We start from the raw sequence: 18276 nt of genomic DNA, 5'->3' as shown, positions 1-18276 counted from the left end.
AGGCAAGGACCATGCACTTTGGCCACAGCAACCTGATTGACTTACGTGCTATTCTGGTCAGACTTCATCTTCCAAGAGCTGTCACCAGGCCTCCCCTTAGTTCAATGACCCATCTCCTTCTTTACTTTCTTTTTAATCAGGCTTATACTTGCTGCTTCTTTTATGCTTTGATTTTTATGAGATCAATTAAGTGTTCTTTATTCTCCTTTCCCCTGCACTGGATTAAAAATAAGATATTGTATTGCTTTATTATTGGAAGTTACTCTTAACCTTGCATCTTTGACTTAATGACTAACTGGTATCTCCTTCTTGAGCAATAAAAAAGACCTTAGAATGCTTTAGGTTCTTTCTCTTTCTCTGTCTTTTTCTTTCTTTCTTTTTTGAGACAGAGTCTCCCTCTGTCACCCAGGGTGGAGTGCAGTGGGGCGATCTCAGTTCACTGCAACCTCCACCTCCTGGGTTCAAGTGATTCTCTTGCCTTAGCCTCCTGAGTAGCTGGGATTACAGGTGCGTGCTACCACACACGGCTGATTGTTTTTTTTTTTTTTGAGACGGAGTTTCACTCTTGGTGCCCAAGCTGGAGTGCAATGGCACGATCTCGGCTCACTGAAATCTCCGCCTCCTGGGTTCAAGAGATTATCCTTCCTCAGCCTCCCAAGTAGCTGGGATTACAGGTGCACGCCACTACACCTGGCTAATTTTTGTGTTATTAGTAGAGACAGGGTTTGAGGCCAGGCTGGTCTCAAACTCCTGACCTCAGGTGATCCATCCACCTCAGCCTCCCAAACTGCTGGGATTACAGGCGTAAGCCACCACACCCGGCCCACCTGGCTGATTTTTGTATTTTTAGTGAAGATGGGGTTTCAGCATGTTGGCCAGGCTGGTCTCCAACTCCTGACCTCAAGGGATCTGCCCATCTTGGCCTCCCAAAGTGCTGGGATTACAGGTGTGAACTACCGCATCCCGCCTCTTTCTATTTTTGTCTGATGCTTTTGATCTAATTTGTTTTGAAATTCCATAAAAAGTAATCATCATTACTTGGTAAACAGAATCCCCAACATACTCACCAATTCCTTGCTCATCATTTAAAATTTTATCTCATTCTGTCTTTTGAGTTTTTCTTTTTGCTGATTCAAATCCTTTAGAAATTCTTCCAGTGAGTCTATGAAAAAAACCTTTGTCTGAAAATGTCTTTATTTTGCCCCACTCTTAATTGCTACTTTTTCTCTATCACTTCGAAGGTATTATTCTCCTGTCTTCTGATATCTGTGTGCAATCATCTTTCCTTTTAGGTAGCATGTCTTTTCCGTTTTTCTTTTCTTTCCTTGCCTCCCTTCTTTTCAAGATTTCTGTTCTGCATTATCACTGTGATGTGTCTAGGTGTTAGATCGGCTTTCATTATCCTACTTGACACTCATTTTGATTCCTCAACTTAAAATTGACTTTAATTATTAAAAGTTCTAAACCACTTTTTCTACTGATGCTCCTCCTCCTTTTTCTCCTTTTATGATATTCATTAGATGTGTCTTGGGGCCCTTTTATTTTCTTCCATGTCTCTTAGTTTCTCATTTGTCTTTCACTTTTTATCTGTGTGCTGCATTATAGGTAATCTCTTCAGATATATCTTTAAGTTCATTAATTTTGAGCTGTGCTTGTTATGTTCTCTATACTTAAGATCTCTTTTATTTCTAGAAATTCTCTTTGGTTATTTTTTAAATCTATTGATTCTTTTTAAGTATTGTGCTTTCATTCTGAGTTTTTTCCATTTAAAACATTTAATATTCTTTCATATTGTCATATAATATGCAGTTCTTAATAGATGCCAACTTTATTATTTATTTAGTCTGCTGACCCGCCTGTGATGGTTATTTCCTTGTTGTTTGTAATTTTTGAGCTCATCTCAGTGGGGCAGAGGTATGCTTTGTTTTTGTTTTTAAGGGTTTTTCATGTGCCCTGGATTGAGAGAGTGTTCAAAACCATGTTACATTTACTTTTGGCTGAGTTGCAGGGGTTTCAGTGGAGCTGAAGCTGGTTCTGTATGTAGGGATTTTTACTTATTAAAAATTAAAATTTTAGGCCACGTTTCATGGCACATGCCTGAAATCTCAGCACTTTGGGAGGCCAAGGTGGGAGGATTTCTTGAGCCCAGGAGTTCAAGACCAGCCTGCACAACAAAGTGAGACCCTGTCTCTAAAGTTTTTTTTTTAATTAGTTGGCCATAGTGGTGCCTACCTATAGTCCCAGCTACTTGTTAGCTGAGACAGGACAATCACTTGATACTAGTAGTGAGTCATGATCATGCCACTGGACTCCAGTCTGGATGAACTCCAGTCTGGGTGACAGAGTAAGACCCTGTCTCAAAAAAAAAAAAAAAAAAAAAAATTAGATACAGACTTTCTGTTTTTCTATTTCATCTTGAGTCAAGAGTTTTGAGAAGCTGTGCTTTTAAAGGAATGGATGAATTTCATCTAAGATGTCAAAGTTATTGGCATAAAATTGTTCATATTATTGGCATATCATTTTACTGTCTGTAGGATCTGTAGTGGCATCTTCATTTTTATTCCTGACATGGGTAATTTGTGTTTTCTTTTATTAGTTATGCTTACTAGGGATTTATCAATTTTTTAAATACCTTCAAATAAACAACTTTTTGTTTTGTTCATTTTCTTAATGGTCTGCTTTCTATTTCTACTTTATTGATTTATGCCCATCTTTATTTCTTTTTTTCGACTTTGGGTTTAGCATATAGCATGTTTGTTATTCTTTTTCTAGTTTCTTGAAGACTTTCTTCATTTTTAAAAGTTGTGGCAAAGTATATATGTAACATAAAATTTACCATCTTAACTACTTTTGAGTGTATAGCTCAGTAGCATTAAGTATATTCCCATTTCTGTACAACCAATATCCACAACTTTTTCATCCTGTAAATGTGAAACTATATCCATCAAATAATAACTACCCTTTTCCCCCTGCCTCCAGCCCCTGGCAACCACCATAAGAAACCTACAGACTCTCTCACTATAGCGTTAATAGCCAAAAAGTAGGAGACCAGTAATTATCTTTTTGTGATTGGCTTGTTAGAATAATGTCCTCATGGTTCAGCCACATTGTAGCATATGTCAAAATTTCCTTCCAAGGCTGGATAATACTACATTGTATGTGTATGCCACATATATTCGTCTGTTTTATGCTGCTATAAAGGAATACCTGAGGCTGGGTAATTTATAAAGAAAAATGGTTTATTTAGCTTACGGTTCTACAGGCTGTACAAGAAGCATAGTGCCAGCATCTGCTTCTGGTGAGGCCTCAGGAAGCTTACAAAAATGGCAGAGGGCAAAGGGAGAGCTAGCATATCACATGGCAAGAGGGAACAAAAGGGAGAGGGAGGAGGTGCCAGGTTCTTTTAAACAACTAGCTATAGGGTGAACTCATATCCATGGGGAGGACACCAAGCCATTCATGAGATCCACCCGTATAATCCAACACGTCCCACTAAGCGCCACCTCCAACATTGGGGGTCACATGTCCACGTGAGATTTTGAGGGAACAAATATCCAAATCATATCATCACATTTTGTTTATCCACTCATCCACTGATGGACATGTGGGTTGTACCTATTTCTTGGCTATTGTGAATAATGCTGCTATGAATTTCTTCTTTCTTAATTTAAGTACTTAACATTCCTCTCAACTCTGCTTTAGCTGTATCCTTCCATTTTTGACATGCTGTCAAATTTCATAGTTCAAAATATTTCCCCCTTATTCAATGATCTGCAGATTTAGAAGTGTGTTATTTAATTTCTATGTATTGAGGGATTGTATAGATTTCTTTTTTTTTTTTTTTTTTTGAGAAAGAGTCTCGCTCTGTTGCCCAGGCTGGAGTGCAGTGGCATGATCTCGGCTCACTGCAAGCTCCGCCTCCCGGGTTCACGCCATTCTCCTGCCTCAGCCTCCCGAGTAGCTGGGACTACAGGCGCCTGCCACCACGCCCGGCTAATTTTTTGTATTTTTTCAGTAGAGACGGGGTTTCACCGTGTTTGCCAGGACGGTCTTGATCTCCCGACCTCATGATCCGCCCACCTCAGCCTCCCAAAGTGCTGGGATTACAGGCGTGAGCCACAGCACCTGGCCAGTATAGGTTTCTTATTACTGGTTTCTAACGCACATTCCCTGTAACGTGGCAATCTTTTGAAGTTTATTGTGACTTATGGTCCAGCTATGGTCTATCGTGGGGATTGTTCATGTACATGAAAAGAATGTAATTTTTCAATTGTGAGTATAGTGTTCTGTAAACCAACAATTAGGTCATGTTGACTGGTTTGGTTCGCATCTTCTGTACAGTTGTCCCTTGCTATCCACAGGGGACTGGTTCCAGGACACCTTGTGGATACCAAAACCTGCAGATGCTCAAATTTGTTACATAAAATGGTGTACAATTTGCATATAACCTATACATATCTTTCTGTATACTTTAAACCATCTCTAGATTTTTTATAATACCTAATACAGTGTAAATGCTATATAAACGTTACACTGTATTTTAAAATTTGTATTTTTACTGTCATTGTGTTTTTTCTGAGTATTTGTGCATTGCCATTGGTTGAATGTGCATATATGAAGAGCTGATTATATATACCACTGAGTTTCTTGCCTACAAATGCTATCAATTACTGAGATATAATTGTGGATTTCCAATTATGCTTGTGGATCTGTTTATTTCTTTTGTTCTTTTAGTTTTTGCTTCATGAAATTTAACACTCTCATTATAGGTTCATACCAGTGTACATATTCCTGATGAACACATACAGCCATGTGCCAGGTAACAATATTTTAGTCAATGATGGACACATACAATGGTGGTCCCATAAGATTACAGTGGAGCTGAAAAATTCCTATCACTTGTGGACGTTTTCATGCAACATATCACTCAGGTGTTTGTGGTGAGGCTGGTGTAAATAAACCTACTGTGCTTCCAGTTGTATAAAAGTATAGTACATGCAATTATGTATAGTATGTAATAGGTGATAATAATAAATTATTACGTTACTAGTTTATGTATTTATTGTACTATTAGTATTATTATTTTAGACTGTACTCCGTCCTTCTACTTATTTAGAAAAAAAAAAAGGTAACTGTAAAACAGCTTCAGGTGGCCAGGCGTGGTGGCTCACACTTGTAATCCCAGCACTTTGGGAGGCGGAGGCTGGTGGATCATGAGGTCAGGAGATAGAGACCTTCCTGGCCAACACGGTAAAACTCTGTCTCTACTAAAAATACAAAAAATTAGTCGGGTGTGGTGGGCACCTGTAGTCCCAGCTACTCGGGAGGTTGAGGCAGGAGAATGGTGTGAACCTGGGAGGTGGAGGTGAGATTGTGCCACTGCACTCCAGCTTTGGGAGGTGAGATTGTGCCACTGCACTCCAGCCTTGGCAACAGAGCTAGACTCTGTCTCAAACAAACAAACAAAAAACCTGCCTCAGGCAAGTCCTTCAGGAGGTATCCAGAAGAAGGCATTGTTTTCATAGGAGACGACAGCTCCATGCATATTATTAACCCTGAAGACCGACATTTCAGTGGGACAAGATGTGGAGGTAAAAGACAGTGATACTGATACTTTGGACCCTGTGTAGGCCCAGGCTAAAGTGTGTGTGTCTTTGTTTTTAACAAGAAAGTTTAAAAAGTAACAAACATTTTTAAAATAAAAATTTTTTTAAATAGAAAAAAGCCTATAGAGTAAGGACATAAATATTTTTGTGTTCCTATATAATGTGTCTGTGTTTTAAGTGAAGTGTTATTACAATTCAAAAAGATAAAAAATAGTAAGTTTACAATGTAAAAATATCACAGGAAGCTAAGGTTAATTTATTATTGAAGAAAACTTTAAAAAATAAATTTAGTGAAGCCTAAGCGTACTGCTTGTAAAGTCTACAGTAGTATACAGTAATGTCCTAGTCCTTAGCATACTCACACAACTCATTCAGTGACGCACCCAGAGCTTCAGTCCTGCAAGCTCCATTCATGGCAAGTATCTTATAGAGGTGTGCCATTTTTTAATAATTTATACAGTATTTTTACTGTACCTTTTCTATGTTTAGATACACAAATACCACTGTGTTATAAATGCCTACAGCATTCAATACAGTAATATGCTATACAGGTTTGTAGCCTAGGAGCAATAGGCTATACCATATAACCCAGGTATGTAGTAGGCTACCCCATTTCTGTTTGTGTTAAGTGTACTCTATGATGCTTGCATGATGCAATCACCTAATGACACATTTCTCAGAATGTATCCCTGTAGTTAAGTGACAAATGTATATGCAAATTCCTAATGACCTGCTCTTTTATGATTGTTACCTATCTCCTGCAATATTTTGTTTTGAGGGCTATTATCTGATATTACTATAGCCATGCCAACTTTCTTATACTTAATGTATTATCTTTTTCTTGACCAATTTTAAGTAGCTTTTTCAGCTTAGAATTTCTTTGTTTTTTTTTTTTGAGACGGAGTCTCACGAGTCTCACTCTGTCTCCCAGGCTGGAGTGCAATGGCGCAATCTCAGCTCACTGCAACCTCCGCCTCCTGGGTTCAAGCAATTCTTTGCCTCAGCCTCCAGTGTAGCTGGGATTACAGGCACCCACCACCATGCCTGGCTAATTTTTAGTAGAGATAGGGTTTTGCTATGCTGGTCAGGCTGGTCTCGAACTCCTGATCTTAGGGGATCCACCCGCCTTGGCCTCCCAAAGTGTTGGGATTACAGGCGTAAGCCACTGCATCTAGCCGCAAATACCCAACTTAATACTACATGTGACCAGGTGTGGTGGCTCACGCCTATAATCCCAGCACTTTGGGAGGCCATGGCTGGCAGATCACTTGAAGTCAGGAGTTTGAGACCAGCCTGGCCAAATGGCGAAACCATCTCTACTAAAAATACAAAAATCAGCCAGGTGTGGTGGCACGCTTGCCAGTAATCCCAGCTACTACAGAGACTGAGGCAGGAGAATCGCTTGAACCCAGGAGGCAGAGGTTGCAGTGAGCCGAGATTGCGCCACTGCACTCCAGCCTGGGTGACAGAGCAAGACTTCATCTCAAAAAAACAAAAAAACAAAAACAAAAAAAATCTCCCCCAGCCGGGCATGGTGGCTCATGCCTGTAATCCCAGCACTTTGGGAGACTGAGGCAGGGGGATCAAAAGGTCAAGAGATCAAGACCATCCTGTCCAACATGGTGAAACCTTGTCTATACTAAAAATACAAAAAATTAGCTGGGTATGGTGGTGCACACCTGTAGTCCCAGCTACTTGGGAGGCTGAGGCAGGAGGATCACTTGAACCTGGGATGCTGAGGTTGCAATGAGCCGAGATAGCGCCAATGCACTCCAGCCTAGGCAACAGAGTGAGACTCTGTCTCAAAAAAAAAAAAAAGAAATCTCCCCTACACCCTTTATTCTTGCTCCTCACTTGAATGACAGGAAAAAAAAAAATTGATTCAGTTCTTCATTTTATAAAAAATCTAAGGGAGAAATGGACAAGAGAAAAAGAGTGGGTGGTACTGAAATTAGCATCCAAAGGCTTAGAATACCATTTATTTTTCCACCAAGACTGAAGGCCTACTCTCTTCCTAGGCTCCTGTCACCACGGACCTGTTTCTCTTGTCCTCTCTCTTCTCCAGTGCTTTCCTGAATATAAAGAGTAGACTTCAGCTGAGCGTGGTGACTCATGCCTGTAATCCTAAGCACTTTGTGAGCCCAAGGCAGGAGGATCACTTGAGCACAGGAGTTTGAGAACAAACTAAGCAACATAGTGAGACCCCATCTCTACAGAAAATTTTTTAAAAAATAGCTGCATGTGGTTGTGCATATGCCTGTAGTCCCAGCTGCTCAGGAGGCTGAGTGGGACGACTGCTTGGGCCCAGGAGTTTGAGACTCCAGTGAGCCATGACCATGCCACTGCATTCCAGCCTGGGTGACTCTATCTCAAAAAAAAAAAGAGAGTACACTCTTCTATCTGATCTTTCAGTCAGACTACTCCCATGCTTCTGGTGGGATGGGAGTAGAATGGAGCTGTATAAATGGGACAAGGCCCCCTGGGATATGACTAGAAGGGAAAGAGTGGTGCAACATGACCCAGAAGGGGCAGGGAGAACAATGTAACATGGGAGGACCTCCCTCTTCCCATATGCTGTTAATAATAATGTTATCTACCCATTCTACTTCGATAGAAAGTAGGGCCGGGCATGGTGGTTCACACCTGTAATCCCAGCACTTTGGGAGGCTAAGGAGGGCGGGTTGCTTGAGCTCAGGAGTTTGAGACCAGCCCGGGCAATGTGGCGAAACTGTCTCCACCTAAAATACAAAATTCAAAAATTAGCCGGGTATGGTGGTGGGTGCTTGTGGTCCTAGCTACTCAGGAGACTGCAATGGGAGAATCACGAGCCTGAGAGGTTGAGGCTGCAGTGAGCCAAGATTGCGCCACTGCCCCCCGCCTCAGTGACAGAGAGAGACCTTGTCTCAAAAAAAAAATTAAAGAAAAAAGAAAAGAAAAAGAATCACTCACTAGTAAACTGAGATATGTGGACATGATGAGGTTTTCCCTAGTATGGGCTCTCCTGAGTACTCACTATCTAGACATCAAATCACTATCTGTATAAAAAAGGTTTGTGAAAGTAATATAATTCGGCCGGGCGCGGTGGCTCACGCCTGTAATCCCAGCACTTTGGGAGGCCGAGATGGGCGGATCACGAGGTCAGGAGATCGAGACCATCCTGGCTAACACGGTGAAACCCCGTCTCTACTAAAAAATACAAAAAACTAGCCGGGCGAGGTGGCGGGCGCCTGTAGTCCCAGCTACTCGGGAGGCTGAGGCAGGAGAATGGCGTGAACCCGGGAGGCGGAGCTTGCAGTGAGCTGAGATCCGGCCACCGCACTCCAGCCTGGGTGACAGAGCGAGACTCCGTCTCAAAAAAAAAAAAAAAAAAAAAAGTAATATAATTCAAGGGAATATGTTTCTGTTTATGGGAGTGAAAAGAGTGCTGAGGGATATATCCAATTATTATTATTATTATCATTTTTGAGATGAAGTCTTGCTTTGTCACCCAGGCTGGAGTGCAATGGCACGATCTTGGCTCACTGCAACCTCCGCCTCCTGGGTTCAAGCAATTGTCCTGCGTCAGCCTCCTGAGTAGCTGGGACTACAGGTGCATGCCACCACGCCCGGCTAATTTTTGTATTTTTAGTAGAGACGGGGTTTCACTGTGTTGGCCAGGCTGGTCTCGAACTCCTGACCTCGTGATCTCTCCACCTCAGCCTCCCAAAGTGCTGGGATTACAGGCGTGAGCCACTGTGCCCGGCCAAAATACCCAATTATTAAGTGAACAGTAGTTACAATTAGAAGGGAAACTTGGAGAAGGCAACATGGTTATCTGACTGGAATAAAAGAAAATGGGGAATCCTGAAGGGGTGGCCTGCCCCTCCACACCTGTGGGCGTTTCTCAGGTGGAATGAGAGACTGAGAAAAGAAATAAGACACAGAAACTAAGTATAGAGAAAGAAAAGTGGGCCCAGGGGACTGGCGCTCAGCATACAGAAGACCCACGCCCCAAGGCGGCACTGGTCTCTGAGTTCCCTCAGTATCATTCTCTCTACCATCTCGGAGAGGAGGAAGTGGCAGGACAATAGGGTAATAGTGGGGAGAAGGTCAGCCAAGAAAACATGTGAACAAAGGTCTCTGTGTCATAAGTAAGTTTAAGAAATGGTGCTGTGCTTTGATGTGCCCATACGCAAACATCTTGGTGCAATAAAGAGCAGTATTGGCCAGGCGCGGTGGCTCAAGCCTGTAATCCCAGCACTTTGGGAGGCCGAGACGGGCAGATCACGAGGTCAGGAGATCGAGACCATCCTGGCTAACCCGGTGAAACCCCGTCTCTACTAAAAAAACACAAAAAACTAGCCGGGTGAGGTGGCGGGCACCTGTAGTCCCAGCTACTCCGGAGGCTGAGGCAGGAGAATGGCGTAAACCCGGGAGGCGGAGCTTGCAGTGAGCTGAGAACCAGCCACTGCACTCCAGCCTGGGCGACAGAGGGAGACTCTGTCTCAAAAAAAAAAAAAAGAGCAGTATTGCCGCTAGTATGTCTCACTTCCAGCCCTAAGGCGGTTTTCTCCAGTCTCAGTAAATAGAAGGTATAATCAGGTTTTACACCTAGACATTGTACTCCCAGGGAGGAGCAGGAGACAGATGCCTTCCTCTTATCTCAACTGCAAAGAGGCCTTCCTCTTTTACTAATCCTCAGCACAGACCCTTTAAGGGTGTCAGGCTGGGGGACGGTCAGGCCTTCCTCTTCCCAGGAGGCCATATCTCAGGCTATCACATGGGGAGAAACCTTGGACAATACCTGGCTTTCCTAGGCAGAGGTCCCTGCGGCCTTCAGCAGTGTATTGTGTCCCTGGGTACCTTCCGCAGTGTATTGTGCCCCTGGGTACTTGAGATTAGAGAATGGAGATGACTTCTAACAAGCATACTGCCTTCAAGCACTTTTTTAACAAAGCACATCCTGCACAGCCCTAAATCCATTAAACCTTGGGTCAGCACAGCACATGTTTCTGCAAGCACAGGGTTGGGGCTAGGATTATAGATTAACAGCATCTCAAGGCAGAATAATTTCTCTTAGTACAGAACAAAATGGAGTCTCTTATGTCTACTTCTTTCTACATAGACACAGTAACAGTCTCATCTCTCTTTTCCCCACAGAATCCTATCTCATGGAAGTTTAATGGTAGGCAAATGCTCAGATATCCTGGGAGAAAGACTATTTCAGAAAGGAGAGAAGAAACATTCTCAGCCATAGCTTTTATAATTTGCAGAAAAGGACCCTTGCTGTTTTGGATTCTTTTTTTTAAAAATGTGAACAACATAGAAAGAAAGGAGTCAAAAGAAGCCACATGAGGCTGGGTGCGGTGGCTCATGCCTGTAATCCCAGCACTTTGGAGACCAGCCTGGCCAACGTGGTCAAACCCTGTCTCTACTAAAACTACAAAAATTAGGCGTGGTGGCTAGCACCTGTAATGCCAGCTATTCGGGAGGCTGAGGCAGGATAATCGCTTGAACCCGGGAGGCGGAGGTTGCAGTTAGCGGAGACGACACTATTGCACTCCCACCTGGGTGACAGTGAGACTCTGTCTCAAAAAAAGAAAAGAAAAACAAAAAAACCATGTGAAACCTCTTACTTTAGAGTTTCTATAACTTGGTTAAACCTGCCTAGTTAACTAATAAACATTTACAATTAAATATTAATTAATCATTATGCTAGATAGTAACTCTTTAGTAATACAGGTTGGGGAAGTAGAGAAGAAAGTAATTACACTGTAGGCTCCAGACAGTTTAAAGAAATTTTTCTTTTAAATGAAGTTTGAAATTTGATTTTTACAGTAAACATTTTAATCAGAAAATGACTATTTTAATTACTATAAGGCTGACCTTGTGATTTTTAGTATTTCAAGTACTTTTACTTGGCTTAGAGTGATTTAGGAGGGCATTAAATCACCCCCAGTTTCATCCAGGGACAAGCAGGCGGTGGGTAGTGTGTGGGAGGGAACCTCAAATCTATATAACTGTTGAAAGTGGTAGGGATGAAAGTATTTTTCTTCTGTGCTACATATGGAGTCCTCCTCATTTCAACATATTGGATTTAGTTTGTATGATGTTTCCAGTTATTGCAACCCTGTCATCTAGAAATTATAATTTTACCTCTTAGTTTCCAATGCTTATGCTATTTTACTTATTAGAAACTATCATAATTCTGCAAGCAAAATGACATACACCACACACACAGAGTTCTTCAGTCATTAACATCACTTACATAGTGATCCATTTTCAGTTATCATGGAATGTACACACAAAACCATGATAAACAACAATTAATACAGACACATTGTTTCCTGTGATCTCACCTACTCCACAAAGCCACAATCCTATGGACCCTACATGACATTCACAACCCTGCTGAGCCCATCTCATAATTCCATACGAACATAGCAAAGCAAACTCAGAAACTACTTACTCCAGTTACACAATCTCACACCACAAATCACAACTAATTATTCTAAAAGGCTCATCAGCTTCTTGGAAAGTTAAATGTAAAGTTACCAATTACCCAGCAACTTTTCTTCTAAATATTTGCCCAGGAGAAATAGAAAAGTGCCAGCTTTATTCATAATGTATAAAACCTGCCAAATGTTCAACAACAGAAAAATGACTACACAAATTGTGGTCTATTTACATAATGTAGTGCTGTTCAGAAAAAGAAAACTGAACTACACATGAAATCTCGCAGACATTAGGGTAAAGGAGAAATATGGAATTCCGGAACTGACAGTTACAGTGACGCAAATCAGAACTATGGCTGTCTCTACTTTGAAACTGCAAAGGACACCAGCAAACTTTCCGGTGCTGCTGGTGTTGTAAACTAAAAATAAAATCCTAAGCACCCCCAGACCATCTGAATGGACTCCTCCTCTTGGCCAGGGCATTCCTAACCTGAAAAACTACTAGTAAAGTCATGATAGAAAGGCGGGTGGCGGGCTAGTCGGACATGCCTCATTATACCCTCCTCCATTTTGGAATTACTGATAAAAAAAAGGCCCCACGTCTGAAAAGAAACATTTATACTCTTTTATGTGTGAAGCCTGCTACTTGCTATCCTAAGTCTTACGTTAATAACTCTCAACCCATTGTCAATCAAATAATCTTTGAATCTATCTATGATCTGGAAGGCCACCCACCTTCCAGTTGTCCCGCTTTTTCGGAGGGAATCAATATACATTTTACATGTATTTAATTGGTGTCTCATGTTTCCCTAAAAGGTATAAAACCACATAAATCCCGACCACCCTGGGCACAGATTCTCAAGATCTTCTGAGGGCTGTGCCACCGGCCACTGGTCACTCATATTTAGCTCAAAATAAGTCTCTTCAAATACTTTAGAGTTTGAGTCTTTTCGTCAACAGTGTATAACACGCACTAGGGCGGACACACACACACTGAGCCTCCGCTACCTGCCAGATTCCATTCCGGGGCTTTCTCATGGTGCAAAACGGACAAAAACTCCAAGTCACCCTCCGGTTCACGACCACGGATCACATCCTGAGGCCCCCACATTTAGAGGCCAGAGTAGAGCAAAACCTCGCCCGACTCGGGCTCCGAGTTCTCCGTTCGACCCTCCCCAGCCTAAAGCCGGTACCCGCTTCAGGCCTTCCCAGCCCGGCCCTCCAGTTCCTTCTTCGGCCTCCCTTAGCTTGGGGTCCGGGTTTTCTCCTCCGCTGTGCAGCCGGTCCGCGACTTCCTTCACCCTCCCCAGCTCGGGCTTCCGGTTCTTTCCAGAGGTGAGGTAGGGGCCACCTAGACTTCCGCAGCCCCCCACCTCCCTCACGGTCACCCTCGCCCCAACTTCCTGTTCCTCATTCTGCCCTCCCAGCCTGGGTTCCCGGTTACTGCCTCGACCTCACCTTGCCGTCGAGGACCACCAGCCGCCTCTTCCGCGCCGGGAGGACGCGCAGCCGCAGCCTCCGCCGAGGGAAAGGGTCTACGCACCCGGAAACTCCCGGAGTCTATGGCCTGGTGCGGCCCCTGCGGCCAACGGGCTCGGCTTCAGCTTCGGGGCCCTTTCGTTGTTGGACTACGTTTCCCACAGGCCCCAGGGCCGCGGATGAACTTTGACCTTTGCATCTCTTTCCGGTGTTTTGGTTATTGAGGTAAGCCTGACTCGGGCAGGCTGCGGGAGGAGCTTGCGGTGAAGTGTCCCGGCGCTGCCAGGCGAGGTCAGTCCACGTGGAGCCGGGAGCCTCAGGCCTATGTACGCGGGAGCTGCGGACGATGGTTGCTGGTGCTGTTGCTTGTTATGGCGTCATTGTGGTGTGTGTGTGTATGTATGTGTGTGTGTGTGACGAGACCCTAGTGTGTGCCGTGGGTGCTCTTTGATCGGGCTCATGGGACGGTGAGTAGGGGCGGGGCCTATCGTGTGACCCTAGTCTATGGTAATGTGATCGTGTGACAGCACTGTTGTGACTGACCAACTATAAGTGTGAACGGCGTAGAGGCTTTTTTTTTTTTTCCATGAGCCTGTAGGAGTTTGTTTTGGGTAAAGCGTCATTTTTCTGACTCTGGGATGTCTGTGATGTAATCTCTTCGTGAGGTCTTACACACACACACACACACACACACGCATATAAATAGATAGATTAGACAGATATGTAGAAGATAGATAAATGATAGATAGATACGATAGATAAATGAAGTTTCTTGGGAAAGGGGAAGGCATAGGTGTAGTATTCATTCCTGGGATAACTCCCCTTGCATGAATTTGGAGGCCATTTATACATTAAAGAACTACAGTATTTCCTGAGCTGTGTCCCCTGGAAACTGCTGTGAACTTAAAGAGTACACCTCTAGGCCTTGGTCGTACCTTTTTCTCAGATACAGGGCGGAGTCGACAATATTCTAGTTTCCCTCTTCGATCTGGATGTGTTTGTTGTGTGTGATGGGCTTTTCTGGTGGTGAACAGTGTGTTCTTATTTAACCAGTCCAGGATGTCATGAGTCCTTTCTCCCTCTTGGTTATGTAGTTCTGCAAGTGAAGGCCCCCTGAAGTGGAAGACAGCATTGGTACTAATGGCCAGCTCAAGGTTAGTTTATTTTTTTCTTCATTTACCTGTCCCTTAGCCTTCCCTTCCCAATTAACAAGAAGACCGTAGAGATGGGTCCCCTTGCCCTCCAGTGACTTTCCAAATGCCCATTTCCTTTTCATTGAATATTCACATACCCATTAGGTAAATCATTCGATTCTCCCATGTGCTGCTTTTTTTCCAAAGGATTCTTATGGTATAGAAATACAACTCCGGGAGAAGTTAAAACATTTTTTTAGATTGTAATTTGTTAAGGAGGAGATGAGTGATTAAGTAGAATAGCACACTAGATACCTTTGATCTTATTTATAGACTTGATTTGCAAACAAAGCAAGATAGGAGATGGTAGGTATTAATCAGTAAGTGACAAAGGTAGCTTTGGAGACATCTAGGAGTGGGAATATGATAGGAGTTTTGTGCAGAGAAGGCTATGTCAACAAGAGCAGGGAGTTTTTCCAGAACATTCATGAGGGGATTTAAGTGGTGACAACCAAATCTTGTTTGAGATTTGGCCGTGTGACTGATTCAGACAACATATTGGTGTACATGGTGAGAGGCAGCCTGATACAGTGGTGTTTGAGTCTAAAGCAGCACAGTCTAATACTAATATAATATAAAGCCACTTAGGTAATTTAAAAATTTCCATTAGACAGTTTTTTTTTGTTGTTTTTTTTTTTTTTTTTGAGACGGAATTTCACTCTTGTTGCCCAGGCAGGAGTGCAGTGGTACGATGTCAGCTCACTGCAACCTCTGCCTCAGCCTCCCGAGTAGCTGGGATTACAGGCGCTTGCCACCATGCCTGGCTAATTTTTGTATTTTTAGTAGAAGACGGGGTTTCATCATGTTGGCCAGACTGGTCTCAAACTCCTGACCTCAGGTGATCCACCCACCTCAGCCTCCCAAAGTGTTGGGATTACAGGCGTGAGCCACTGTGCCCAGCTTTAAACACATTTTAAAAAGGAAAAGAAACAGCTGAAGTTAATTTTGGTATTGTATTTTATTTAAACCAATATATCCAAAATATTATTTCAACATGTAATGATATGAATACACTGAAGTACTTTACACTCATATCTTTATACCAAGTTTTCAAAATCTGGTGTATGTTTTATTGTTATTGCATGTGTCAGTTTAGATGCTAAATTTTCAGTGTTTAAGGTGAATTATAGTCCTCCCAACACAATAAAGTTGCGTTTAATAGAAAAACATTTATATTGCTTTTGTATTTAAATTTAAATTAAAATTAAATGTATGGCCGGGTGCGGTGGCTCAAGCCTGTAATCCCAGCACTTTGGGAGGCCGAGACGGGCGGATCACGAGGTCAGGAGATCAAGACCAGCCTGGCTAACACGGTGAAACCCCGTCTCTACCAAAAAAGACAAAAAACTAGCCGGGCGAGGTGGCGTGCGCCTGTAGTCCCAGCTACCCGGGAGGCTGAGGCAGGAGAATGACGTGAACCCGGGAGGCGGAGCTTGCAGTGAGCTGAGATCCGGCCACTGCACTCCAGCCTTGGCGACAGAGCAAGACTCCGTCTCAAAAAAAAAAAAATTAAATGTAATCCTGTGTTAATTAGCTTAGGAAAAGAGAAAAAAATTTAAAATTCAGTTATATGTTCACACTACATTTCAAAGGGGTTAATAGTTACTCATTTTTCCACTTTACAGTTTCTTGTTATAGAATGTAGACAATAATTATATCAGTGCTTTAGGGTCTTTGTGAAGCCTGGATACATTAATATGGACATAACCCTAGAGAATGTAATAAAGGCCTGGCACTTTAAGTCCTTATCTGCAAGGGAAGAAAAAAGCTGGTTTGTGAAGATACTTAGTATTCCCCATACATTTTCTGTAAATCAAGAACAATGAAAATATAAAGTTAACTTTGATGGGCACTTGAAATGAATTTTTTAAAAGCCAGATTTGCAAATGTTCTATTAACTTAAGGCAATTTGACTGTCTTAGGTTCGATGATTTGCTAGAAGGACTCACAGAACTTAGAAAAGCTGTTATGCTCATGGTTATTGCTCATTACAATGAAAAGGTGCACATTAAAATCAGCAAAGGGAAAAGTTGCATAGGGCAAAGATGCAAGCTTCCAGTGCAGTTGCACAGGCAGCACCTGATTCTCCCAGCAACAATGTGTGAATACAGATGTGAAGCATGGCCAACCAAGGAAGTTCTCCTAAGCCATGGTTTCCAGGGTTTTTTGTTTTGCTTTGTTTTCTTGTGGTCTCATGGGTTTTTTTGTTTGTTTGTTTGTTTTTTGATAGGGTCTCTCCCGCCCAGGCTGAAATGCAGTAGTGTGGTCACACCTCACCGCAGCAGCCTCTACTTCCCGGCCTCAAGGGGTCCTCCCACCTCAGTCTCCCAGGTAGCTGGGACTACAGGCACACACCACGACACCTGGCTAATTTTTGCATTGTTTGTATAGATGGGGTTTTGCCATGTTGCCCAAGCTGCTCTTGAACTCTTGGGCTGAAGTGATCCACCTGCCTCTGCCTCCCAAAGTGTTGGAATTACAGGTGTAAGCCACTGCCCTGGCCCGTGTCTGGGGTTTTTATTGAGGATAAGTCATGTGGGCATGAAGGTTCTGTGCACTGACCTTAGCTACTTAGTCAAGCCTATCCAGAAGTCAGATTTGTACAGGTATTTATCATAAACCACATTGTTACAAAAGCTATCTGGCATGGGTAAGACCTCAGATATACATAGACTCTCTTATCAGGCAGGATACTCTTAATTGCTCAGAGATTATCTCCCAGGAGCTGGTCAAGGACTATTCTTTGGAATGTACAGGGTTTGAGCACTCTAAACCAATTCTTCTTTTTTTTTTTTTTTTTTTTTTTTTCAACAGAGTCTTGCCCTGTCACCCAGGCTGGAGTGCAGTTGTGTGATCTCTGCTCACTGCAACCTCTGCCTCCCAGGCTCAAGCAATTCTCATGCCTCAGCCTCCCAAGATGCTGGGACTACAGCTGTGCACCACCACACCCAGCTATTTTTTTTTTTTTTCCATTAGAGACAGGGTTTCACTATGTTGGCCAGGCTAGTCTGGAACTCCTGGCCTCATGTTATCTGCCCGCCTCAGCCTCCCTAAGTGGTGGGATTACGGGCATAAGCCACCATACCCAGCCAGTTTTTTAAAAAATAATTTGTTTCTCTTTGTTGATATGTCATTTTCCCGATTTCCTTTTTAGTTCTTTTTCAGTTTTCCTTTAGCTCTGTAAGCATATTTAAGACAGTTTTTTTTTTTTTTTTTTTTTTTTTTTTTTTTTTGAGACGGAGTCTCGCTCTGTCGCCCAGGCTGGAGTGCAGTTGCCGGATCTCAGCTCACTGCAAGCTCCGCCTCCCGGGTTCACGCCATTCTCCTGCCTCAGCCTCCCGAGTAGCTGGGACTACAGGCACCCGCCACCTCGCCCGGCTAGTTTTTTGTATTTTTTAGTAGAGACGGGGTTTCACCGTGTCAGCCAGGATGGTCTCGATCTCCTGACCTCGTGATCCGCCCGTCTCGGCCTCCCAAAGTGCTGGGATTACAGGCTTGAGCCACCGCGCCCGGCCTTAAGACAGTTTTTACAAAGTCTTTTTCTAGTTACTCCAATGCTTTTGT

At 43.1% G+C, this 18276-nt stretch overlaps 2 protein-coding genes across 24 annotated transcripts in view; one reads left to right on the top strand and one right to left on the bottom strand.

The window, feature by feature from the left end:
• ZNF382 (zinc finger protein 382) overlaps positions 1-13656 on the bottom strand; it is a 51441-nt gene extending 37785 nt beyond the window's left edge. For 7 of the 17 annotated variants that reach the window (XR_012427510.1, XM_015441416.4, XM_065536514.2 and 4 more), the window contains exon 1: positions 13499-13656. The gene's annotated coding sequence lies outside the window, so the exon portion shown is untranslated. Of the gene's footprint in view, positions 1-45; positions 218-13048; positions 13362-13498 lie in introns of those variants that run through there. The other 10 variants (XR_012427507.1, XR_012427506.1, XM_074023296.1 and 7 more) reach the window with 4 other exon arrangements.
• The window catches only part of ZNF529 (zinc finger protein 529), a 52312-nt gene that overhangs the window by 9170 nt on the left and 24866 nt on the right, over positions 1-18276 (top strand). The window contains exons 1-2 of one of the 7 annotated variants that reach the window (XM_045378853.2): positions 13453-13744; positions 14614-14673. The exons of 2 other annotated variants lie outside the window; for them this stretch is intronic. In XM_045378853.2, the coding sequence (XP_045234788.2) occupies positions 14660-14673 (14 nt within the window). In that variant the 5' untranslated portion in view covers positions 13453-13744; positions 14614-14659. Of the gene's footprint in view, positions 1-13452; positions 13876-14613; positions 14674-18276 lie in introns of those variants that run through there. 4 more of the 7 variants (XM_045378855.2, XM_045378856.2, XM_045378852.2 and 1 more) reach the window with 4 other exon arrangements.

This window comes from Macaca fascicularis, chromosome 19 (genome assembly GCF_037993035.2).
Source record: "Macaca fascicularis isolate 582-1 chromosome 19, T2T-MFA8v1.1".
Lineage (NCBI taxonomy): Eukaryota > Metazoa > Chordata > Mammalia > Primates > Cercopithecidae > Macaca > Macaca fascicularis.
Note: the sequence above shows the minus strand (reverse complement) of the source record. Positions and strands in the feature narration are given on the sequence as shown.